At 36.6% G+C, this 27,407-nt stretch overlaps 4 protein-coding genes across 4 annotated transcripts; 3 read left to right on the forward strand and 1 right to left on the reverse strand.

The window, feature by feature from the left end:
* Nucleotides 1-4,627: 4,627 nt before the first annotated feature.
* On the reverse strand, nt 4,628-5,269 carry LOC142635482 (uncharacterized). Its single transcript, XM_075809628.1, has one exon. It carries the CDS (start codon nt 5,267-5,269, stop codon nt 4,628-4,630), a length of 642 nt encoding a protein of 213 aa, XP_075665743.1.
* A 3,772-nt stretch (nt 5,270-9,041) lies between these two features.
* LOC142635483 (putative receptor-like protein kinase At5g39000) lies at nt 9,042-9,581 on the forward strand. Its single transcript, XM_075809629.1, has one exon. It carries the CDS (start codon nt 9,042-9,044, stop codon nt 9,579-9,581), a length of 540 nt encoding a protein of 179 aa, XP_075665744.1.
* A 1,536-nt stretch (nt 9,582-11,117) lies between these two features.
* LOC142635484 (receptor-like protein kinase ANXUR2) lies at nt 11,118-16,487 on the forward strand. The gene is made up of 2 exons (XM_075809630.1): nt 11,118-11,148; nt 15,316-16,487. The coding sequence occupies exons 1-2, from the start codon at nt 11,118-11,120 to the stop codon at nt 16,485-16,487; spliced, it is 1,203 nt and encodes a 400-aa protein (XP_075665745.1).
* Nucleotides 16,488-24,130: 7,643 nt separating this feature from the next.
* LOC142635485 (uncharacterized) lies at nt 24,131-26,107 on the forward strand. Its single transcript, XM_075809631.1, has 3 exons — nt 24,131-24,768; nt 24,890-24,989; nt 25,586-26,107. Exons 1-3 carry the CDS (start codon nt 24,131-24,133, stop codon nt 26,105-26,107), a joined length of 1,260 nt encoding a protein of 419 aa, XP_075665746.1.
* The last annotated feature ends 1,300 nt before the right edge of the window (nt 26,108-27,407 follow it).

Consider the following 27,407-nt stretch of genomic DNA (forward strand, 5'->3'; position numbering starts at 1 on the left):
CTATCTCTACTAAAAATCAGCCTCCAAAGCATGTTGTCCTAACAGAAGGGGTGGCATCTGAGGATACACAGTCTCCCAGCGATCCCAAGGAATCTTCCAAGGACACACAGAGTGACCAAACAGTGGAGCTCACCTTAGCGACAATTCCAATAACCTTGAAGGAAGATCCGAAAGGTAAAGGGATAGCTGTTGACTCTTCAGCGCAACCTCAGCTTCCAAAAGATCCCAAAGGCCCCTCAAAGATAAAGCTAAAGCCATGATTACCCTCCAGTTTTCCCTTATACCTTTATCCTATGTAATTTTGACGACTTGCAAGTAATGGTATTTCCAAAGAAATTTGAATCAATGAAAAAGCAAGTTTATTTCTTTTATTTGATGCTTGTTTTGTTATCTTGTTCATATTGCCTGATGCTTGTTTGTCACACTTAGAACAATAGATTGTTTCCTTTCATAAATTAATTAATAAATCTAAGGAAGCAATCTGGAATAAATTAGGCAATAAATATATTCAATATACTTGCAAATGCTTTAAGTGATGCTCAAGGACTTCTATCCATTTATCACTATACTTAGGAGTCTTCAAGTTTTGCAAGCAAAAGCGCAAACTTTGGCCTAGATTCAAGTTAATAAACAGGCCGAGGTAAAATCATAATTAAATTTTAACCAATGTCCAATAGAAAATCAACATGTATGAGGTACATAGATAACAAGAGGTGTTGATTTCCCTAAAGTAGATGATCCGAGGACCAGACATAACTAAGGTTTTTTTCCAACACTTAATTAAATATCAATTTAGACAAGGTATGTGGTCCGAGGAGCCAGGCATGATCAAGCTTTAGTTTGATACTTAGAAAAATGAACTGAAGTGTTAATTTCTCCAAAGTAGATGATTTGAGGACTAGACATAACTAAGGTTTTGTTCAACATTTAATAAAATATCAATTTAGACGAGGTATGTGGTCTAAGGAGCCAGGCATGACCAAGCTTCAGTTTGATACTTAGAAAAATGAACAAAAGTGTTAATTTCCCCAAAATAGATGATCCGAGGACCAGACATAACTAAGGTTCTATTCAACACTTTATAAAATATCAATTTAGACGAGGTAGGTAGTCCGATAAGCCAAGCATGACCAAGCTTCAGTTTGATACTTAAAAAAATGAACTGAAGTGTTAATTTCCCTAGAGTAGATGATCTGAGAACCAGACATAACTAAGGTTCTATTCAACACTTAATAAAATATAAATTTAGATGAGGTATGTGGTTCGAGGAGTTAGGCATGACCAAACTTCAGTTTGATACTTAGAAAAATGAAGATAATCAACGCAATATAGTGTCAATGGAAATAAAAATGGTAGAAGTGTCTTTCATTTAATAATAGTACCTTCATAGGTTATTTACATTCCAGGGACGATGTACAACATATTCATCTAGATCTTCAAGATTATAAACCCTTATGCCCGCGACTGAGGTAATACGATAAGGTCCTTTCTAGTTGGGCCCCAATTTTCCCCATGTTAGGTTCTTTGTAGTGCCCAAGACTTTCCTCTGTACCAAGTCTCCAGGTGCAAATGGCCGTACCTTTACATGAGAATCATACCCCTGCTTGAGTTTATGTTGATAATAAGCTAGCTGAACCATGACATTCTCTCGCCGTTTCTCAACTAAGTATAGGTTTATTTCCAATAGATTGTCATTACTACTTGAAGTGAACGAGCTTGTCCTTAATGTTGGGACCCCAGTTTCTAGATGTATTACAGCCTCGACTCCATAAGTCATAGAGAAAGGTGTTTCTCCTGTGGACCTTCGTGGTGTAGTTCGATATGTCCACAAGACATGTGGCAATTCTTCCACCCATCTTCCCTTAGCATCATCTATCCTTTTTCTTGAGCCCATTGACTATCACTTTATTGACCGCCTCAGCCTACCTATTCCCTTGAGGATAAGTCGGAGTGGAATATCTATTCGTGATGCCCAGATCACAACAATATCTTCTGAAGGTCTTACTATCAAATTGTAGGCCGTTTTCTAAAATGAGAGTATGAGAGATTCCAAACCTGGTGACGATATTTTTCTAGACAAACTTCTTCGCCTCCATATTCTTGATATTCGACAATGGTTTAGTTTCAACCCATCTAGTGAAATAATTTGTTTCAACGAGCAGCCACCTCCTATTCCCTACTGCTTTTGGGAAAGGCCCCACAATGTCCAAGCCCCATTGAGCAAAAGGCCATGGACTAGACAGGGGATTAAGGACACCCCCTGGCTGATGGATGTTGGGACCGAACCTCTGACATTGGTCGCATTTCTTTCCATAATCCTGTGCCGCTCGTTGCATATTGGGCCACCAATTTCCTCATGCAATTCTTCTAAAAGTAACTCCGTTGCTTCTGGGTGTATACATAGCAAATATGGTCCTGAAAAAGAGCGCTTATACAATTTCTGGTCCTCGGATAGCCAGAACCAAGGTGCTTTTCTGCGTACCTTATCTGCTTCGGACTTTTCTTTGGGCAAGATATCATTTTTTAGGAATGCCACTATTGGATTCATCCAACTAGGTCCCACCCTAATTTGATGAATTTGAATGGCATCACTACTCGTCCTAGTGGGTTTTCACAGATCTTCAACAAGGATGACCCAAGGTAGGCTTTGTGCCGAAGATGTTGCGAGTGTGGCAAAAGAATCAGCATGGGTATTCACACACCTGGATACATGTAATAAATAAAAAGACTCAAATTTGGATTTTATATATCTGACCTGGGTTAGGTATCCTTGCATTCTTGAATCTCTTGCTTCTAACTTCCCTTCCACTTGGCCTACTACCAATTATGAATTAGAGAACATTTGTACCACTTTTCCTCCCATTTTGTGAACCATGTTCATTCCGGCCAGTAGAGCTTCATATTCTGCCTCATTGTTGGTGGCCGAGAACCCCAATCTTAGGAATTTGTCAAAAGTAATTCCCTCAGGGGATACCAAAGCTAGCCCCACACCAGATCCTCTTTGATTCACTACTCCGTCAACATACACCTTCCATAACGAAGGTTCTTTGTACGAGATCATGCCAACTGATTTTTCATCCATGCCTGATCCCTTAACATTCTCTTCTACTGAGGGCTCAGTAAACTTCGCCACCAGATCCGCAATAACTTGTCCATTTATAGAGGTGCAAGGCATATACTTGATATCAAAAGCCCCTAAGATGGTACCTCACTTGGCGATCCTTCCTGTGTAGTTAGCACTCCTCAGTATAGACTTAAGAGGGAGTTGAGTTAAAACAACAACTGTATGAGATTGAAAGTAATGGGGAAGCCTACGCATAGTGTGCACCACTGCCAAGATTGCTTTTTTCAACGGTAAATAATGCACCTCAGCCTCATGTAGAGACTTACTCACGTAATAAACTGGTCTTTGTACATTATTATCATCCCGTATAAGAACCAGACTAACTGCATGATTAGCCACCGCAATATATGCGAACAGAACTTCATTAATCTCTGGTCGAGACATAATAGGTGGTCGTGAGAAATACTCCTTAAGCTGTTGAAAAGCCAAAGCACACTCCTCGATTCATTCAAATCCCTTCCATTTATTCAACAACTGAAAGAAAGGCCTACACCTGTCCGTGGACCTAGAAATAAACCGATTGAGGGCAGCACTCATTCCTATCAGCCTTTGAACCTCTTTAGGATTCCGAGGTGGGTGTAAGTTGTTAATGGCCTTGACCTGAGCCGGATTGACTTCAATTCCCCGGTGAGTTACCATATAACCTAGAAATTTGCCTGATCCCACACCAAAAGAACATTTAGAGGCATTAAGTCGCAACTTGTACCTTCTCAGCGTTTGAAAAGTGTCACTCAAATCTTCTAGATGCATGGAAACCGTTTTACTTTTCACCACCATGTCGTCCACATATACTTCGATAGTTTTTCCCAACTGTGGCTTAAACATCCTAGTCATCATCCTTTGATAGGTAGCCCCTGCGTTCTTCAAATCAAAAGGTATTACATTATAATGGTAATTTTTCGTAGGAGTGACAAATGCAGTCTTCTCTTGGTCCTCCATAGCTAAAGGTATTTGGTGATAGCCTTGAAAAGTATCCAAAAAAGTCATCCGAGGATGCCCAACAGTAGCATCCACTAACTGATCTATCCGAGGCATTAGGAAAGAATCTTTAGGACAAGCTTTGTTCAAATCTGTGAAATCCACGCATACTCTCCACTTCCCATTTTTCTTTTTTACTACCACTATATGAGCTAACCACTCAGGATAATATACTTTTTTGATAACACCAACCTTCTTAAGTTTAAGCACCTTTTCCTTGACAACCTCGGAATGCTCTTTAGAGGAGCGCCGAGGTGGTTGCCTCCTCGATTGTACAGCTGGATTGACATTCAAATGATGACAAATGAAACTCGGATCAACCCTAGGGGCTTCATAAGCATTTCATGCAAATACATCCACATTTTTCTTCAAAAACATAACCAGCTCCGCTTTCTCATCATGTGGCAATTGAACTCCCACCTAAAAGAATTTCTCAGGGTCGTTGTCTATAAGAACCTTTTCTAGTTCCTTACATGCAGGTTCTTCTACCGATGGTATACTGATCGTGGCCAGAGACTTTGATTGCTATGGCCTTCCGTCAGCCGAGGCCGAGGACTCTAGCTCAAGCTGATGTAGAATTGCAGCCGTCATGCACTCTCGAGCCACAAATTGACTTCCAAGCAATTCCTCCACCTGATCCCCAAACGAAAATTTGATTTTGACATGCAAGGTTGAGGAAACAGCACCCAAACCATGTAACCAAGGTCTAGCCACAATGGCCATGTAGGGAGAATAGGTGTCTACCATAATGAAATCCACATTTACCACTTCTGGGCCTAATTGCACAAGCAGCCTAATTTGCCCCTTTGGTATAACAGCCATTCCCTCAAAGCTTATTAAGGGTGAATCATAAGCTGTAAAATCTACAAGCTTTAAGTTTAACCCTTTAAACAAGTCAAGGTTCATGATATCTACACCACTACCCTGATTAACCATCACCCTCCTCACATCGTAGCCCCCTATCCTCAGGGTAACAACCAAAGCATCATCATGTGGTTGGATAGTCCCGATTTTGTCCTCTTCTAAGAAACCTAAAACTGGTAGGATATTCGCTTTAATCCTCTTCGGCTGATTCCTAGATTCCTCGGCTAGGATCTGAGCCACAAACATCACCCTGGAAGGATGTGAGCCAGTTCTTCCAGGTGCAGCAAAAATAACATTGATCATACCCAAAGGAGGCCTTGATGAAGTGCTACCCTATTTCACCGCCCCTGAGTGGTTTTCCTACCCATTAGGTCGATATAAGAATTGCTTTAACCTTCCTTCTTTAACCAATTGCTCCAAATGGTTCCACAGAGTCCGACAATCCTCAGTGGTATGACCCCTCTCCTGGTGATAATGGCAATGGAGATTTTGGTTACGTCTCAAGGGGTCTCCCGCCATCTTATTGGGCCACTTGAAGTATGATTCATGCCTGATTTTCTTTAACAGCTGTTGTACTAGTTCCTTAAAAACAGTGTTGACCACTTGTGAGGTGGTAGGACCAACTTGCCTAGAAAAATCTCGCCCAAGCCTGTTATTGTTGTATCTGTCCAACCTGAAATCTCTCCTCTCTTAAGGGATAACCTTCACCTTTCCTTTCCCTTGTTGTTGATCTTCCTCAACCCTTTTATATTCATTAATGCGATCCATGAGCCGACGTATGCTCTTGATAAGTTTTTTGGCCAAAGATTTTCTCAAGTCGTGCTTCGCAGGTAGGCTGACCTTAAAGGTCCTTATCCCCACTTCATCAAAGTTCCTATCAATCTCATTGAACATCTCTCAATATCTATCTAAGTATGTTCTCAAGGTTTCCCCTTCTCTCATGGCCATGGACAATAATGAATCCAAGGGCCGAGGAACCCTACTGCATGTAATGAAACGAGAGCCAAATTCCCTAGTAAGTTCCTTGAAAGAATTGATAGAACCTGCCCTCAAGCCATCAAACCATCTCATTGCCATAAGTCCTAGGCTAGAGGGGAAGATCTTGCATATCAAAGTTTCATTTTTAGAATGTACAGTCATCCACCGACTGAAATGACTTACATGCCCCACAGGATCTGTTCGGCCATTATAAATGGTGAATGCTGGTTATGTGAAGCGCCGAGGGAGCCTCCCTTCCTCCAACCTGCGTATGAAGGGTGACTTAGAGATTTAATGTAACCCTACCCATAGCATCATTTTCCAAGCCCCTGGAAGAAGAATTTTTACCCTTTTGTCTATGCAGGTTGTCTTTTTCGTAGGAGAAAGATTCATCCGGGGGAGTCCTTGACCTCTGCCTGTAATTGTCATCCCTCAAGCCCTTGGAAGAGGGATTGGAGAAAGAAGGAGTTCACCTTCGCCTTTTGTCACGTAACTTCTTTTTCAGGTGATCAATTTCCTTCTGCATGGCCTTAGCATTTTCCTTGTGAGGAACTCTGCTTCCTCCTCGTGAATGACTCCTACTTCTGCTAGTGTGCGTAGTATGCACACTACCCTCTCGGTCTTCTTCATGCTCAAGATGTAAGGAATGATCCTCATGCTAGGACCCCATAGACTCCGCACGGTGCTATGGTCCTGAACCTACCATAATGTTAAACCTCTTAAAACACAAGATTTCTCACAGATGACGCCAATTGTAAGGACACAATTCGAGCCCGAACCCACAGTTAGAAGGAGATGAGCCTGAAAGGCTTTTTTACAATAGAATTTGTAGAGAGTGGGCTTGCAATCTAGGTTCTATAATGTTTGGATAACATAAAAATAATGGGTTTGGATCACAATGGTACACATAAGGAACTGTTTATATGAATATGAAAGAAGTCTTCTCCTCGAACACAAGCTGAGGATGACTTATATTACTTCCTCCCAAGATAGATTACAATTATGGATAGTGAGGTCTACAGTCTATTTTTTTCTCCCATCTTCTCCCTCCTTTGCTGAAGGTCACCTCTTTCTTTTATACTTCCTCCTTCCTTTCCTCTTCATCTTCCACGTTAGGGTTAGAGTGCTAGTTTAGATACTTGTCTCATCCATCTCTCCTGAAATCTTTGGAAATAGGAGCAAAGTTCCACACTGATGTTCAGGTCTCACTTCCCCATTAATGCAGCCAGAATAGCAGTTGGCAGAGCATTCAATGCGAGAGCGGTGGCAACAGCTTTATCTCAGATATTCTACCGCCCTTCTTCTTATCCTCTACATTTACCATGTCTACCCTTGCTTATAGAATTTTCTAGAACATAGCCTGTGGATGTTAACCAACCTTTCTCCTACTTTGGCTTCACATAGCCGAGGTCATAATCTTCCTCAAACTAACTCTTTGGACATACTTGCTCAAACATTATCTATTTTTTATTTAGTATTATCTCTATGAGTTAATAGCCATACACCCTCGGACAATTCAGTGTCCTCGGACTATTCAGTGTCCTCGGACTGGGCCTTTAGCCTGAAGAATACTCTTGGGCCACCTCACACATATTTCTTGGGCCCAATGCCCTACAATATATATAAATCATTGGGTTTAACAAAATTGGTTCTGTATCTTTTATATTTTTTGTTGGAATAACTTTTGTAAATTTTATCATGTTTAGTTTTTCCTTTTTGCCTGGAAGGGGCAATAGGAGGTAAACCATATTGTTCACAGAAATTATCCATTTCATATTTAGCTTTCTTTTTATTTTTTTTTAATTGTTGTTTTAACAATTTTTCATCATTACACATGTTAATTCCAAGTTTTTTAATAGTACTGAAAATATCCCCATAAGTTAAATTATCATAGTCAATAGAATCATTTTTACCAAGTAATTCTTGTTTTACCTTATGAGCAAAGATAGGAGGCAGACCATCAATAAACCTCTCTTTCCAATAAGGCTTCGTGGAATCTTTCCAGAGCATTACTCTGGAAATAAACACATCTTGGTACTATATGTAATCAGACATAGTAGGACATCTCAAATTATTTATATAATCAGAAATTCGAGATGAAATATTAGATAGAGTACCAACAAAATGTTTGAGGATAGTGTAAACCAAAGTGTTAACACCATCAGGAATACCTCGGTTAATATTTTCATCAAAAATAGGCATACCATCATTCTCTCTTAAAAACATGTTTAATAGATTCTCTGGATTCTTCTGTGAGATGTGAGTCCCACCATCCTCGAAGAGTACCAGAAAAACCAGTAGCAAGTAAATCAACAATATCAAGGTGATCAAGATCATTATGGTTATTCATGTATGTAATACCAACCATGGACATGTGAGCCATTTTGTTAATAATTTCTTGTTCAGACAAATCATTAATATTCCATTCATAAAGCTTTTCAGCAAAAACAGAAAATTGAGTTTGAAAAGATCTTTCTTCAAATTGCATATCAAGAGGAGTAGGTTTTGAATACCCGTTTTTTGTAAAAGACATGGGATTGAGTTTTCCAACAAATCTTTTAACTTCTAGTAAACCATCATCGAAAACATTTTTGTAAGAAACAGAAGATAATGAGTCAAAATCTGTGTTTTCATCAGAAACAATTTCTTTCTTATTTCTTGAAATAGCACAAGTAGCATTTTTTGAAGTGAAAACATCTTCAGTTTTAACTTTTAAATCAACAAGCATTTTTTCAACCATTTCAAGAGTCGTACTCTGAGATTGAACTTTATCAAGAGTTTTAGTCTGAGAAGTTTTGAAATTAATTCTTTCTCTTTGACTGAGTAAATCAATCAAAGGTTTCTCAGATTTTTGAACAACCATTTTTTCAATAATTTTTTTTTCAATACGATCAAGTTGTTGACCAATAATATGCAAAGATTCGTTAATAAAATTGTTTTGTTTAATAATAATATTGATAATAAGAGTTTTATCGCCAGCAATTTTGAAAAGAGAGTCCTTGGCCTTAGCTTTTTGGTGAGTTATGAAAACAATTTCAAGATGAGAATATTCAAACCCAAAACAGCATGCAGCGACTTCAATAGCTTTTTTTCTCAGATGACTGGAGCATCAATGGAAGGTGTTTCAAAGTTATTCAGAACTTTGGGGAAGAGATCAAAACCAAAACCATCTTCAGCTCTTCCTGAGGGATCATGCCGTCAATTTTCACTGGCTGAGATGAAGATTGCTACCAATAACTTCGATGATAAATTACTAGTTGGTGAGGGGGGTTTTGGCAGAGTATATAAGGGGTTTATTGATGACTGTAACAAAACCGTTGCAATAAAGCGGTTGAAACTCAAGCCGGGCCAGGGTCTTGTTTACGAGGACTTAAGGACCGAGGTGGTGTTGCTTTGCCAGCTACGCCACCCCAACCTCGTCCCTCTCATCGGATATTGTATTGATGAAGGCGAGAATATCCTAGTCTATGAGTTCATTGTCAACGGCAACCTCTTCAGAAAACTCTACTACACGGACCACGATGATCATGATCGCCTCTCGTGGAAAGAAAGACTCCGGATTTGCATTGGGGTGGCGCGTGCACTGCACTACCTTCACACTAGGGTCAAGCAAACTATTATCCACGGTTTCTGTTGAACGAGAAATGGGAGGCCAAGTTGTCAGATTTCAAGTGGTCCAAGATGGTTCCCCCGGGTTTGTCAGTAGTTTTTTTTGAAATCACCGAGGAAAATTGGGAAGATCTGGATACAATGATTCTCGGTACTCTGAGATACCTGGATCCTGAATATCGCATTACCCGTGGGCTGACCGATAAATCCGACGTCTACTCTTTTGGTGTGCTACTGTTTGATGTACTCTGTGCCAGAAAAAGGAATCTGTGGCATCTGGATATGGTTAGCTGGGCCAAAAAAGTGACCATCAATCAGATAATTGATCCGTACCTGATGGGGAAGATAGCTCCAGAGTGTTTCAACATATACAAGGACATTGCAACTTCTTGTGTGCAAAATGAGGGAAAGGATCGTCCCACGATGAATGAAGTGGAGGCAGGCCTTGAGCATGCACTGGAACTGCAGGAGAGCGCAGATGCTGCCAGCAAGGATGGTGAATATTACTGTCCCATTGATAAATATACGTACAATGATTCTTCAGGATTCACTTCTCCAGCCATTGTTGAATATACCTCTAGTTCTTCTCTGCCTGAACTTGAGGAATTCCTTTCGGATTCAGATAGCTTGAGGGAATACATTTGAACACTGCCACGCCAAATGACCAGTGATTCACCACAAATATCAAAATTGCACTCCCATAAGCTAAGCAGGTTCTGCATTTATTTTATTTTCATTAGACCATGTGTTGGGTAGTATATTAATTTGGGAATATAGTGAGGTGGGTTGTTGTTGTATCCCTAAATTGTTCCTAGTATATAATCATGTTATAGTTACTAATTGAATTGAATTAGTAATGCCATCTTTTTTTTTCCCTTTATATCTTACTTGTTTGTTGAATTCATGAAAGTATTTACAAGAATGTTGAAGCAAGTTGCTGTTAAAGCAAAATGCTTTAACTTCCATACCAGGTGTGAAAGATTAAATCTAACGCACTTGAACTTTGTTGATAACTTAATGATCTTCATTGTACTTACTCGCAATCCATTTGAATATTTTAAAGAATGTCAAAGGAGTTTCATGAGATTTCTGGCCTCTTAATAAATTCCACCAAGAATGAAGTGTTCTTTGCTAGGATGTCACAAGAAAGGTAGGTTGTTAGTAAAGTAGGTTGTTAGTAAAGTACCTTGGATTGCCTCTAATCCCTGGTAAACTCAAAGCTTAGGATTGCAGGCTAGTTGAAAAGATTACAGTTAGGATAACACCCTAAATAGGAAAAGAAAAGTCTCTCCTTTGCAGGGAAGCTTCAATTGCTGCAATTTATGCTTTATGAAATCTAAGTGTATTGGACCAACATTTTTATCTTACCAATGAAGATCATATTGGCTATTGAACAAAGGTTTAACTGCTTTCTATGAAGTGGTAAGGAAGGTTCTCCTATTGGAGCAAATGTGGCTTGGAAGTAATTTGTCTATCCAATATGAAGGAAGGTTTAGGCATCAAAAGAATCAAAGAATAATATAAATCTGCCATCCTGAAGCCCATACGAAACCTATTTTCTCAGATGGCTCTGTATGGATTGCCTGGACATACAGGTATTTATTAAGAGGAAAAAGCTTTTGGGAGGTCAAAATCCCATAAGCCAGTTCATGGGGATGAAGGAAATGTGACAACTAAGAGAAATAGCAAGACCTCTAATCAACTTTTCTGTGGGGAGTCATAGAATCCTTCCTTGGCATGATAACTGGCACCCAATGGTGCTGTACTCCTAAAAATGGATTCAGAATCCTAATAAAATTCTATGGTTCAACAAGTTCCACCTCAGTTAAAATTTCAATTTTCATTCAAGATGGGAAAAGATATTGGATGCCTGCTACATTTGATGATCCGGTGGACTTCCAATATAATATTACCAAGTTAAATTTGGGCAGGAAGATAAAAGTGTATGGGATTCCATCCAAATCACAGAGGTTTCTTTTCCTCTTTTCATTGAATGAAATAAGGAGTAAGGCTGTGACAATTGAATGGTGGAAGCTCATATGGTTTTTAACAGCTATTACTAAGAACTCATTTATTTATTGGTTGGCCCTGAAGTATAGGCTCTCAACTCTTGAAGGACTAGTAAAATGGGGTTATAGTGGAGAGGTTCTATTAGTTTAATGCAGAAATCTAGTTGAGAATCAAGAACATTTGTTCAAAGAACATGGCATCATATGCTACATGCATGTGTGGTTGGTAGGATTATTTTCACAATGGAAGACTCTTGACAGAGGAAGATATATCTCAATCGAAAAGGGATATTTGGTATATAAAAGGGAGTTTGTAGAAATATCAAGAACTGAATCTTAAATAGGATGTTGTGTGGAAGACTAGCGATCCCTGTACCTATTTTGCATTGAGGCTTGGATCCTGAAAGCTGATTGAGGTACCGCAATTGATTTAGAAGATTTTGTTCTGGTTTGAGTTGGTTGCGCAACAATGACTCAGCTGCTTGTAATATTGTTATTTCGACTAGTATTGTCCTTTGGTTCGTGTATATTTCAGCTTGTATTTGTTGATTGTTGTCCAACTTCACTTAGTTAGAAAATAATGGGTCCATCAACCAGTAAAGGAAAAGGGTATAATCTTTGTTTCATGTGTGATCAAGTCTTGTTCATGTCCGAATATAATGCAAGATAATGATCAATCCAGTAAAGGGCAAGGGTAAATCTTTGTTTTATGAGTTAGTCTTGTTCACGTGTGGATATAACGCAAGTTGGTGACATCAGTCTTCCACAACGGGACTCCATAAGATTGGACGTTAGTTGCTCAGCCTGTAATTACTTCCCCTAACAGCAGAAGAAACAAAGACAATCCGTTTTTCAGGCTAAAAACAAGAAGAAAAAAAAATGGAATTCCAATTTTAGTGGATTTCTGATCTGTTGGGAAGTCATCAAAAATTAAGGAAAAAATATGTCACTATATGAATAACGTCATTTCTAGGTGTCACATTTCGTGAACCATGCTTGCAGGCTGCAAAGATGGGCTGGGGGTCTTAAATAAGCAAAGCAGAGTTGTGTTTAATACAAACAAATTGTTACACAATTTTACACACAATCCAATTTTGAGCTGAAACCGTGACTTGAAAGTCATGATTTTGAACTTGAAAATCACCGTTTCAGCTAAAAAATGGGGTGTGTAAAATTGTGTGTAAGGCTCTAATACGTGGAGTCCAAATCTTCTGTCTCACTTTTTTTGCTCCACTCTATACTTCACCAATAAAAACTTGACACGTGTTCACCTAATTAATTAAATACTATCATTATTAACTTATTAATGCTACCTTTATTAATTAATAGTAGTATTTAATTAATTAGGTAAACACGTGGCAAGTTTTTATTAGTGTAGTATAGAGTGGAACAAAAAAAGTGAGACAGAAGATTTGGGCTCCTAATATATGAAGTTTATTAAATAATCATTCACTTTGCAACCGGTTAAGATTGACCATTGATTTGGAATACTCACTTCATTGTTATGGTTTATTTCACTACAATCAAGTTAATACTCCCCTTAGGAGTGTGCATGGGTCAGGTTGAGGAGATTTTTTTACCTAACCCATCATGGTGGGTCAAAAAAAAATTCAACCCAACCCAACCCACATGGGTTGGGTTGGGTCAAGTTAAACCCATGAGTTGGACAATTTTTTTATTATTATTATTAAATTGAGTAAAAAAATATATAAATATAAATATATTTAAAAAAATTCAAAGATTAGTATCAATGTAACTCCTTAAAGGCAAACAACACTAATGACTAAACAATAATAGTAATTTACTAGGGTTTGTGTGAACTAATTAGTTTTTATATAAGATAGGAAGAGCTAATTATTTTAAAAATTTTATTAATTATATAATATATTTTATATATATATATATATATATATATATATATATTAAATATATGGGTGGGTCAAATTGGATTTGATGGTGAAATTCTATAACCCAAACCCAACCCGACCCACTATCAAAAAAAATTTTGTAACCCAACCCAACCCACCAAGGCCTAAAAACCGACTCAACCCAGTAGCTTGGTTTAGGTTGGGTCGGTTTTGGCGAGTTGGTAGGTTGGCTGCACACTCTTAACTCCCCCTCCCCCCTCCCCCTTTTACCTTCTCTCACTTTTCAAGACTCATGTACACACAGATGAAGAGGAAAAAAAAATCCAAGACAGAAAGCAAAGATGGAAAACAACTTGAACAGATATTTATGGGCGATTGAACAGATACGGGGACTATGCTATTGATGTAGACTAAGGTACTCGTAAAGGAATTTAACAGCATTGTATTACGAAGGTTGCTGAGTTGATGTTTACAAATTCTCCACTACTATTGGTCGATAAACATATAAATGTTGTCTGTTTTTAATTCTATTTATTTGACAAGCTAAATGTTTTTAAGGGAGTATGTATAAATCAAGACTGTTATGAAGGACCTTAAGAACTGTGAAATCAGATGAGAATTTTGGTAGTTAGTCACAATGCAGTCCTCTCTAAGATGTCAATTAAAAAATGGAATCTTATACATAAATCCGTTAACTAAAGAATCAAGAATGGAAAAATCTTTTATTTTGTCTCTTAGGTTATATAGATATTCTTGGGTGATGTTCATGTTCTTAAGTCCTAGGTAGTTCCTAATATTTGGCACTTTCTATATTTCATGGGTGCCACATCAAGAAATTCGTTCATGATAACTAATATCTATGACCATGTTTTGTTAACTTTTTCATATATTGTTCAATCCATCAAGATGCACTCAAAATGAAATTCAAGATCTTCTGATGGCCAACTCACGAGTTGGACCTTGTGTTTTACGGATTGGGGTCTTGTATAACGCTTTTCCACTGATCTTGATTTGAAGCTCCAATTGCAATAGCCAATAGATCAGATCACCAGCAATATATATATATATATATATATATATATATATATATATATATATATATATATATATATATAAAATAAAAAAAAATTATTATTATTAAAAAAAATTATATCATTAAATGAAAGTGTCATAGATTCCAAATACCATATACATATATATATATATATATATATATATAGTTGTTATTATTATTATTATTATTATTATTTGTTATAAATTTATTTATTTAAATTTTTATTGTGTACTCTTTGATAATAGTTCTTAGATGGGTCAAAAAATATTTACTAATTGAAGTAGCCAACAGCCCACCCCCACTCGTCTGTTCTGGAGAGTTCTCTATATTGCGTTGTTAACTTGTCATGGCGTAGTGGCATACAGCAGACCTGCCTACCTACCCTTACCATCTCAACCGGAAAAAAGGGGAAAAAAATCTTGACTTGCTAGAGCATTATTAAAAAAAATATATATATATATGCTTACAGTAGCTAAATTATATCCATATAATTTATTTGGCTTTTACTTTTTTTATTTTTTTATGAATTTTGAAAATAAAAGAAGATAGTAAATAATAATTATTATACGTAAAAAAAAATTAAAAATTAAAATTAAAAAAAATAGTATAAATAAAAATTTTAATTTTAAATACATTTATATATATATATATATATAAAGTAAGATAATACCCTAAACTTTTTCTTTTTTTTGAGATAAATAATACCCTAAACTTTTCAATTGCAATAAACTTTCTTTGTTTTAGTTTGTCTATCTTCTTTTCAACTGTAAAAGACAGCTTTTTATTCTCATTTATTAATTGAGAGTTATCTATAATTCGTTGTTCTGTTAGTTTGTGTATTTTTGGAAGAGGATCTTATCCGTGATCGCCGGGGCAAGCAGCCACAATCTACTCCCATCCTGCATCATTTCAACCTCGTTGCCGTTGGTATGAAAGTTCTTTCAGAGTTTATATCAAAGTTATTAAGGACGTCCGGTAAAAGAAGGTCAGAGGAAACAAACCTTCCATGCCGTCGATTTTCACTGGCCGAGATCAAGACAGCTACCAATAACTTCGATCGTACTTTAGTAATTAGTGAGGATCTTTATAATGGGAGAGTATACAAGGGGTATATTGATGACCGTACCATAAGCGTTGCAGTAAAGCGTACGGATTTAAGGTCGGGTAAGAACGAGGTGCTGTTGCTTTGCCAGTTACACCACCCTAACCTCGTCCGTCTCATCGGATATTGTCTCGATAAAAGCAAGATGTTCACAGTCTACGAATTCATGGTGAATAGATACCTCGGTGACCACATTTACGCCACTAAACGCCATGAGCCCCTCCCGTGGAAACAAAGACTCCAGATTTGCATTGGAGTGGCGCGTGGACTGCACTACCTTCACACTGGGCTGAAGCATTGTATTGTCCACCGTGACGTGGAGCCGAGAAACATTCTTCTGGACGAGAAATGGGAGGCCAAGTTGGGAGCTTTCGAGTTTTCCGAGATGGGTCCCCCTAGTTTGTCAACGGCTTCAATTAAAATGAAATTTGATGAAATTGTGGGTACTCCTGGATACATTGCTCCGGAGAATTTCATTGTCAGTATGGGGGATCATAGCGATAAATCTGACGTTTACTCTTTTGGTATTGTACTGTTGGAAGTGCTCTGTGCCAGAAAGCTAGTGGAAGACTCAGCGGAGAGAGAAGAAGAGATTTACCTGCCTGACTGGGCCCAAAAATGCAAAGAAGAAGGGACCATAAAACAGATAATTGATCCGCATCTGATGGGGAAGATAACCCCTGATTGTTTAAACATATATGTGGACATTGTGACCTCTTGTTTGCAATTTGAGGTTAAGGATCGTCCCACAATTGTTGAAGTGGAAGTAGGCCTCGAACATGCATTGGAGCTGCAAGAGAGCGCAGATGCTGCTAGCAAGGATGTGGATCCTGTTTGTGATCAAAAGTGCACCACATCTACCGACTTGTCCTTGGACACCACCACGCCTAACGGCAAATGACAATTTGTATGGTTAGTTGTTCTTTGACCCAAAATAACAAAAGAGAGGGGGGGGGGGGGGGGGGGGGGTTGTGGCCTTTTCTAGAATGCTAAAACTCATGGACAGATTACAGAATGTGCTCTCATATTCATAATTACAACTTATAACATAGCTGAATTTAATTGGTGAAGTTAAGTTGCAGTACCTAAGTTTGGATATGAAAACTAACTTAATATAAATTCTTTTTTCTTATATATTTATTTTTAATGTCCGCTGGCATTATAAATATGATTCCAGTTTTTCTTTGTGGTACTACTTTCTTATCTACTATGAGTCTATGACTGAATATATAAAGAAGTGTAAAATTTATTATAGTGTACCTTTCATCAAGTGTAGTACATTAAATTCTCTAACTAAATTAAAAACATATTCAAGTTTGATTGCTCTTGGAAAATATATAACATCTAAGGAAATGTAAAAGCGGGGGTGGAGGGAAAGGATTTCTCCAAAAAGAGAGAGAGAGGGGAAGGGGGGGAGTTTGTGGTGAACAATTGCAAGAGCTACTTTTTGAAAAGGAGAGATTGTAAGGCCTGTTCAGATTGTATAAGAACCTAAATAGATTTAAGCTAGCTTCTGAAGAGTTTAACAGAGGGAAGTTTGGTAATTTATCTTGAGGGATTATATAGGCAAGGGAGGGATTGGAAGCAACAAAAAAGAAAGTCTTTCAGTTTCAAGGATAGATTATATGCATAATGGAGGAAAATGAAAAAATGATGCTAAGTCATCTATAAAAAGAGCTGTGGAAGCTTTTTACGTAATAAAGGTCCAAGACCACAATATTATTATTATTATTATTATTTTACATTTTATAACAAGATCAGAATTTCCAAAAGTGCTTTCAGATGCTTCTATAATGATCAAGGAGTAAAAACTGTTGATGGATAGCTGGTAAAAGATACGGTTTTTGAGTTCTACCAAAGGTTGTTGGGGAGTTATATTTAGGATCAAAGCATTACTCAAGATGGCCTAGATCAAAAATATAATTTACTATCCTAGCTGAAAAAATGAATTAACTACAAAATGATGTGCCTGGTATAGAAATCAAGGAGACTCTCTTTTCAATAAAATTGGGACAAGACTCCCTGGCCTGATGGAATGCATCTCATTTCATTAGAAAAGCATGGTATGTGGTTCATTAAGAAGTTTTTGCAGTAGTTAAACCCTTTATCACATTGGTTTTATAAAGTTTGTAATCCCTAAAAAATGAGGACTTCAGACCAATTTCTTGTTTCGACACAATCTAAAATTGAATTACAAAGATCTTAGCCAAACTTTTGAATAAATGCTTGACTGATCTCATAATGGAGGAATGCATCACTTCTCCCCGGTTCTCTTGCAGTACGTGGAAGTTTAGTGGGGTATTTCAAGGGGGAAAAAAGGAATAATATAAGGGGAGCCTTTATCTCCTTATTTGTTTGTTACCGTCATGAAAGTTTTTTCAAGAATGTTTAAGAAAGTTACTGTGAAACCAAAGATCTTTAGGTTTCATACCAAATACTAAAGATTAAATCTAAGTCACTTGAACTTTGTTGATGACTTAACGATCTTCATTGCTACTTACTTGCAATCCATTAGAATAGTTTAAAGAACTTCAAAGGAGTTTCATGAGATTTCTGACCTCTTTATAAATTCCAGCAAGAATGAAGTGTTCTTTGCTAGGATGTCACAAGAAACCAAAAATTTAGATCCTCTCTATTTTGCTTCGTAAAAAGTTTGGCTCTAAATATGTTTGGAGCCATCTTTTTCAATCAATTATGTGGCAGATTATAAGACTATCTATGTGTATTATTTAAACAAGTCTCATGACTTATTTAAAAAGTCGCGTGACTAAAACTACACATGGATGATTTCTTCAATTTTCACATAGTAGGTTGGAGCAAGATAACTTCAAACATGTTTGAAGCAAAACTTTTTCCTTTTGCATTTCAAGGAGGGTAGCTTGTTAGTAAAGTACCTTGGATTGCCTCTAATCCCTAGTATATTCAAAGCTTAGGATTGTACGCTAGTTGAAAAGATTACAGTTAGGATAATACCCTAAATAGGAAAAGAAAAGTCTTTCCTTTGCAGGGAAGCTTCAATTGCTGCAATTTGTGCTCTATGAAATATAAGTGTATTGGACCAACATTTTTATCTTACCAATGAAGATCATAATGGCTATTGAATAAAGTTTTAACTTCTTTCTATAGTGTGGTAAGGATCTCCTATTGGAGCAAACATGGCTTGGAAGAAATTTGTCTATCTGATATGAAGGAAGGTTTAGACATGAAAAGAATCAAAGAATGGAAAAAAGCTGCTATCCTCAAGCCCGTACTAAACCTATTTTCTCTGTCTGGCTCTGTGTGGGTTGCTTGGACATATAGATATTTATTAGAAGGAAAACGCTTTTGGAAGGTCAAAATTCCTTAATCCAGTTCATGGGGAGGGAGGAAAATGCCACAAGTAAGATAAAAAGCCTCTAATCAAATTCTCAGTGGGGAGGGGAGATAGAATCCTTATTTGGCATGATAACTAGGACCCAATGGTGCCGTACTTCCTAAAAATGGATTCAGAGTGATATGTACATGATTCAACAAGTTTTACCGTTAAAATTTCAGTTTTCATTTGAGATGGGCAAAGATATTGGATGCCTGCTACATTTGATGATCTGGTGGACTTCCAATATAATATTACCAAGTTATATTTGAGCAGGAAGATAAGGTGTATGGGATTCCATCCAAATCAGGGAGGTTTCTTTGCCACTTATCATGGGATTGAAATAAGGAGTAAGACTGTGACAATTGAAGGGTGGAAGCTCATATGGTTTTCAACAGCTATTACTAAGCACTCATTTATTTATTGGTTGGCACTGAAGGATAGGCTCTCAACTCGTGGAGGACTAGTAAAATGGAGTTATAGGGTCCGTTTAGATAGAATTTATTGCTGAAAACTGAAAACACTATAGCAAAATAATTTTTAAATGTGTAAATAGTACTGTCAGACCAATTTTTAATATAAAAAAATGCTGAAAAGTGAAGTTTGTGGGTCCCGTAAACAGTGTACGGGATCCACTTATACACAGAAAAGAGTTAAAAAGTCTACTTTTGCGGCTACTGTTTATGCACAGTACATGAACAGTAGCCTTTGTCTCCCTCAAAAGCTGAACAGAAAAAAAAAAAAAAAAAAAAAAAAAAAACTGAAACGTGAACGTGGACGCAAACGCTGGATCCAAACCCACTCATAGTGGAGATTTTCTATTCATTTAATGCGGAAGTGTAATTGAGAGTCAAAAACATATATTCTTTGAGTATTTTCTCACTCAAAGAGTATGGCATCATGTGCTACATGCATGTCTGGTTTATAGCATATTTTTTCACAATGGAAGACTCTTGACAGAGGAAGAAATCTCTCAATTATTAAGGTATGACATTTGGTATAGTAAGGGATTTTGTAGAAATATCGTCCTAAATAGGATTTTATGTGAAAGACTAATGATCCCATTTTCTATTTTGCCTGGAAGCCAGGATCCTGAAAGCCAATTTAGATGCTGCAATTATTTATGAGATTATATTTGAGTTGGTTGTGCACCAATGATTCAGCTGCTTGTAATATTGTTATTTTGGCAAGTTGTATTGTCCTGTATTTCAGCTTGTATTTGTTGATTTTTAGTTGTGCAACTTTCATTTTGCTGGTAATTAACGGATCAATCAATCGGTGAAGGGCGAGGATAAAATCTTTCTTTCGTGTGTGAATAAGTCTTGTTCACGTGTGAATATAATGCGAGATTAATGATCAATCCAGAAAAGGGCAAAGGTAAAATCTTTGTTTCATGTGTTAATAAGTTTTGTTCACACTTGAATATAATGCAAGTTGGTGACATAAGTCTTCTTTCCACGACGGAACCCCATAAGATTGGATGTTGGTTGCTAAACTATTAATTACTTCCCCAAATAGCAGAAGAAACAAGACAATCTGTTTTTCAAATTCATGGAAGATTGAACAGATACGGGGAACTATACTATTGATGTAGACTAATGTACTTGTAAAGGAATTTATAAAGCATTGTATTAACAAGGCTGCTGAGTTGATTTTTACAAATTCTCCACTACTATTGGTCCATAAACATATAAATGTTGTAAGTTTTTTATCTATTTATTTGACAAGCTAAAGGTTTTTAAGGGGATTTATTTAAATCAAGACTGTTTATGAAGGACCTTAAGAACTGTGAAATCAGATGAGAATTTTGGTGGTTAGTCACAATGCTGTCCTTTCTAAGATGTAAGGTGAATGGAATCTTACACATAAATCAATTAATAAAAGAATGGAAAAATCTTTTATTTTGTCGCTTAGGTTAAATAAAAATTCTTGGGTGATGTTCATGTTCTTAACTCCTAAATAGTTCCTAATATTTGGCAATTTCTATATTTCATGGGTGCAACATCAAGAAATTCACTCACGATACCTAAGATCTATGACCATGTATTGTTAACTTTTCGTATATTGTTCAATCCATCGAGATGCACTCAAAATGAAATTCAACATCTTCTGATGGCCAACTCACGACTTGGAACTTGTGTTCAACGGATTGGGATCATGTGGAACGCTTTACCACTGATCTTGATTTGAAGCTCAATGAGAATTCCGGCTTGTTGACAGAAAATCTTTTTCTTGTGCTAAAGTTTTGTTTACCAGAAACCTTTAATAGCACATTAGGATGTCATCCATGTATTTAACTAATAACTTTTTTTTTTTTTTTGAGAAGAATGTATTTAAGGTGGAGCTGCAGATTGTTTTGCACTCTTCCTGCTGGACTTCAATTACTTTGAAATAGATTGTGAAAAACCTTCCATTTATGCTTTGGTCAACTGATGAGATGTAACACTCCATAATTTTGATACCAATTTAATTCTTATACATAAATTAAAAAGGAGGCCCGTAATTAAATGGATTTAATTAATTTGGGCCTAAGATATTAAAAATAAGATAAATACTATGGAATAAGAAGTCTAAGTGAGGTGGCATAAGTAAATATATGGGTCTTGATAAGCTTTTAAAAACCCTAGCCTTTTACCTCTTAAGATACACGTACATATATAAGAGATTTTCTTTTGTTTTAGCCACAACACATGGTTGAACAATTTATTTCTTTGCTTTGCGGCCGAACGTGAGACTGGTACAAGAATGGTTTCCTTTAGCCGTAAATTTAGGGAGTTGAATATTCAATGGCTAGTAATTGTTCTCATGCTTATAGCTAGGAAGCATCTATTATTTGCGAACCTGATAGAAAAAATAGGTATTGTTGTTATGGATCTAAATTTATGATTATATTAATGGGAAAAAGGGTGTTTTGTGGTTATTATATAATTGTATATGGCCTCCCTAATTCACCACCATTTTCATTGTCCATATACGTGTACAACAATGTCTTTATGTTTTGTGGAATCAAGAGAATTATGGGTCATTGGGTTAATGAACTACGATATAATATTTGGCTTCTATTATTAGATGGATCAGATATCCATCATTCGGTGACAAGGCTGAAACAGTTATTGAAATATATTAATTTCCTGCTTATATATATATATATATATATATATATATATATATATATATATATATATAGAGAGAGAGAGAGAGAGAGAGAGAGAGAGAGAGAGAGAGAGAGAGAGAGAGAGAGAATGATCAGATATAAAAATTGGATTAATCAATCAAGATTATATTATGTGCATTCTAAGAATTGTAGTAGTCTGACACCGTAATAAAATCCTATAATTCCATAGAGTTGTAGTACAAACATGCCAATTAATAGATAATGAGAATATGTGAAATAGAACAATTGGATCAAAGCTAAAAGTGAATTGGACTGTAAGCAAATAAATAGAGAATTTTGGATATATCAGTATTGTCTATGATAAAATTGTTTAAGTGTGAAAACAGATTTTAAGTAGAAAATTGTGTATTGATGGACCTAATTTTGGTGTTGCTAGGCTCTAATCCTACTGAGTCATTGTGATTTAAGGGAAATTGGTTTCATATTTTTGCAAATAAGAGGTAAGTGGTGTTTACTAATTTTGGGAGTTTTCCCAAAAGAGTGTTGATTATTAAACTATTTTATATCAAAGAAATATGTTCATATTCTATATATAAATTGATATTTTATAAGTGCTTGATGTGCATATTAACTATTTGTTTTATAAAAAACTTGTGGGACGACCTAAATTTATTTAAACTTGTATGTGTGAATATATCTTTATATTTTTTAGAATTATGAATGGATTATTTTTGTGGGCATATTGAATATGTTTTGAAAACCTATGACAAGTCGTGATTAAAAGCTTAGTATTGTATTTAGTTCTCAGCAAGGAACAATCATACTACAGCTAGTCCTTAGCAAGTGATGGTTTCAGAAAAAGGGACAGTGCACATTTGATAGCTCCTTAATAAGAGAATATACTATTAAGGATTCAAAAGGAAACTCCTTAGCAAGGGAGTGTACCTTTAAGTTCCAAAGGAGTCATCCTTAAGAAAAGGAATGAAAAAGAGGTTCTAGTCCTAAAAGGGGCATCACAACATTGTCAGCGGGGCGTCAACATTGATCACAAGAAAAGTCTGGTAAATTGTTTATATGATGGTATTGATATATATATATTATGATGGCTGACAATATAAAGATATTTTTTTTATGCGAAATATTTGATGACAAAATATTGATGAGTTACAAGTTATGAATTTGTTGTAAGAATTATTTATTTGAAAGGTTTGTTCTCACACCCTAATGTTAGTTAATTCCACTTATTGAGTTATCTCACCCCCCCCCCCTTTTTTATTCCACTTTACAGTTACATTAGAGGGATCATTGGAGTACAGATTCTTGGAAGAAAACAGTTACAAACTATATTGTGAAACTGAGAATTTCATTATTATTTTTACGATATCGAATATTATACTAGAGAATTATTTTGAGGATTTCTATCTTTGATGGAATTAGAGCTCTAGCAATTGTGATGAGATTTTAGGTTTTTGGTTACATTTATTTAATATTTTTATGGATTATTTAGATTGAATAGACATTTATTATTTATGAATTTTGGGGCATTACAATTGTGGTATCAGAGTTTAGGATATGATTTTGTAGACACTTGAAAGTAGGTTATGATTCTGTAGACACTTGAAACTAGGTTATGATCTTGATTTTTTGTCAGAGCATTTGGTATTTAAGTTATGTTTGATGAGAAATTTTAAATAATCTAAGCGATGTTACTTCTTATGTTTAGTAATAATAATTGTTGCACCGTCATGCCACCAAAAAGAAGAGAGTAATTAATTCCAATAGGGAGAAACCTATTGTTAATTTGCGAAGGTCAACCAAAGCAAGGGTTGATACTGAGGCTAAAGTCACTCAAAATGTGAGAGATAATGAACATCATAGAGTAACATGCACTGATCCTTTGGATGAAGCTGCTACTCGACTGTTGGATAGGTTGACCCATGCTACTAGTAGAGGTGTAGGTAGAGTCGAGGCAAGGGCTGGTTGCTCTTTTGAGATTTTGGTGTGTAATTCTATGCTTAAGTCTTGTGTTATCCAAATTAAGGATAGGGAAATGTTAGTAGACTTAATTTTGATGGACATGTATGACTATGATATAATTTTGGAGATGGACTGGTTGGCGGCTTATCATGCTAGTGTAGGTTGTTTTGGAATCGAGGTGGTGTTTCGGCCTCCAAGAGAACCCAAAGTTCAATTTAAGGGCTCTAGGATGCATGCTTTACCTAGGGTGATATCAACCCTTCAAGCTAAGCGTCTATTACAGAAAGTATGCCAAGGGTACCTAGCTAATGTGGTGGACACTAGGAAAGAAATATTGAAGTTAGATGATATCCCTGTTGTGAGGGAGTTTCCTAATGTCTTTCGTAAAGACCTACCAGGGATACCTATAGATAGGGAGATTGAATTCTCCTTTGATTTGCTCGCTGGAACTTCTCCTATATCGAAAGCACCAAACCGGATGGCACCAACTGAACTTAAGGAACTCAAGGAACAATTACAAGAGCTCCTTGATAAAGGGCTCATCAGACCAAGTGCATCTCCTTGGGGTACACCAGTTTTATTTGTGAAAAAGAAGGATGGGACTATAAGGTTGTTTATTGACTACCATAAGTTAAACCGAGTTACTGTGAAAAAGAAATACCCTCTCCCTCGTATTAATGACCTATTTGATCAATTGCAAGGGGCACAAGTCTTCTCTAAGATTGACCTTTGTTCTAGGTATCACTAGTTGAAAATCAAGAGTGAAGACATACCCAAGACAACTTTCAGGACTAGGTATGGGCACTATGAATTCTTGGTAATGCCTTTTGGATTGACCAACGCTCCTGTTGATGAATAGGGTGGTTCATGAGTACTTAGACCGCCTTGTTATTGTCTTTATTGATGACATTCTAAGCTTCTTCAAAAGCATGGAAGAACATGAAGAGCACATAAGAATTGTTTTTCAAATTTTAAGGGAGAAAAAGCTATATGCATAGTTTAAGAAATGTGAATTTTGGCTTGACCAAGTGGTGTTCCTATGGCCTGTGATATCTGAGGCAGTGATTTCTGTAGACCCTGGTATGGTTGAAGCTGTGGTTGATTAGGCAAGACCGATGAATGTGAGTGAGGTTAAAAGCTTTTTGGACCTTGCTGGCTATTATAGGAGGTTTGTAGAGGGGTTTTCCCGTATTGCAGCCCCTTTAACTTAACTAACTTGTAAAAATGCCAATTTTGTGTGGACAGAAGAATGTGAAAAGAAGAACTTTAGCAAAGGTTGGTCACTGCACCAGTACTAACCATCCCTAGCAACTTGGAAGGCTTTGTCATTTATAGTGATGCTTCAAGGAAGGGGCTTGGTTATGTGTTGATGCAGCATGGTAAAGTCATAGCTTATGCTTCCCACCAATTAAAGAGTTACGAACAAAATTATCCCACTCATTACTAGGAGTTAGCTACAATGGTGTTTACATTGAAGATTTGGAGACATTATTTGCATAGTGAAAGGTGTGAGATTTATACAAATCATAAAAGCTTGAAGCACTTCTTTACTTAGAAAGAATTGAATACGAGACAACAAAGGTGGCTTGAGTTGATTAAAGACTGTGATTGCTCAACCAATTACCATCCAAGCAAGGCTAATGTGGTGGTTAATGCACTTAGTCGGAAGTCTTCTGGTTTCTCAGCTGCCTTGTTAACTACTCAAAAGGAGATTATTGATAACTTGGAGAGGATGGGAATTGAAATTGTCATGGGTGATTCCCAAGTTTTTATGGCCAATTTGATAATACAACCCACTTTGATTGAGAAGATTAAGAGTTCACCGATTGATGATGCAAAAATTGTAAAGATCATAGGAGAAGTACAAGAAGGGAAGAGACCAGAATTTAATGTGTCGAACAATGGTGTTTTGAGGTTTGAAAATAGACTTTGTATGCCAAATGATTTTGCATTAAATAAAGAGATTATGGAAGAAGCTCATCGTACCCCATACTCAGTGCACCCTGGTAGCACTAAAATGTATCGTGACATTCAAGAAACTTATTGGCGGAATAACATGAAGAGAGAGATAGCTTAGTTTGTGGAGTAATGCTTGACTTGTCAATAAATTAAGGCACTACACCAAAAACCTTCAGGATTGCTGCAACCACTTCCCATTCCCAAATGGAAGTGGGAGCGTGTATATATATATATATGGATTTTGTGATTGGTTTGCCAAAATCTCCTAAGAGACATGAGGCCACCATTTGGGAAATTGTGGATAGGATGACGAAAACAGTAAATTTTATTCCGGCTAAGATAAATTACTCACTTGATCAATTAGCACAGATATATATTGATTAGATTGTGAGTCTTCATGGGGTTTTGGTATTAATTGTGTCTAATCGAGACCCAAAATTCACCTCTAAGTTTTGTGAAAGCTTACATAAGACCTTGGGTACTAATCTTAGCTTTAGTATAGCCTTCCACTCGCAGACAGATGGACTATCAAAAATGACTATTCGTACTTTGGAGGATATGTTAAGGACTTGTGTATTGGATTTCAAAGGAAGTTGAGAAAAGTACTTGTCTTTAGTGGAATTTTCCTATAATAATAGCTACCACTCTAGTTTTGAGATGGCTCCCTATGAGGCTTTGTATGATAGAAAATGTAGGTCCTCATTGTGTTGGAAAGAGGTTGGTGAGAGAAAATTGTTGGAACCAGAAATCATTCAAATGACATCTGAGAATATTAATTTGATTCATAAAAGATTGTAAACAGCACTAAGTCAACAGAAGAGTTATTATGACAACTCGAGAAGGGAAGTAAAATTTGAATTTGGAGTTATGGTATTTTTGAAAGTTGCTCCAACGAAGGGTGTGATGAGATTTGGGAAGAAAGGGAAGTTGAGTCCCAGATTTGTTGGTCCATTTGAGATCCTAAGACACATTGGTAAAGTTGCCTACAAGTTGGCCTTACCACATACACTTGCAAGAGTGCATAATGTGTTTCATGCTTCCATGCTGAGGAAATATATCCTGAACCCTTCACATGTTTTGAACAATGAGCCACTCAAGATCAAAGACAACTTGACTTATGAGGAAGTTCCAATCCAAATTCTTGACCGCAAGGTTTAAGTGCTACACACCAAGACCATATCATTGGTTAAGGTCCTTCGGAAGAATCACACAGTGGAGCGGGCGTCTTGGGAGTGAGAAGATGAGATGAAATCAAATTATCTAGAGTTGTTCATTAACAAAGGTATGTACAATTTCGATGACAAATTTTTTTTTTTAGGGGGGAAGGATGTAACACCCCATAATTTTGATACCAATTTAATTCTTTTACATAAATTAAAAAGGAGGCCTGCCATTAAATGGATTTAATTGATTTGGGC

Source organism: Castanea sativa, chromosome 5, assembly GCF_040712315.1.
Source record: "Castanea sativa cultivar Marrone di Chiusa Pesio chromosome 5, ASM4071231v1".
Taxonomy (NCBI): domain Eukaryota; kingdom Viridiplantae; phylum Streptophyta; class Magnoliopsida; order Fagales; family Fagaceae; genus Castanea; species Castanea sativa.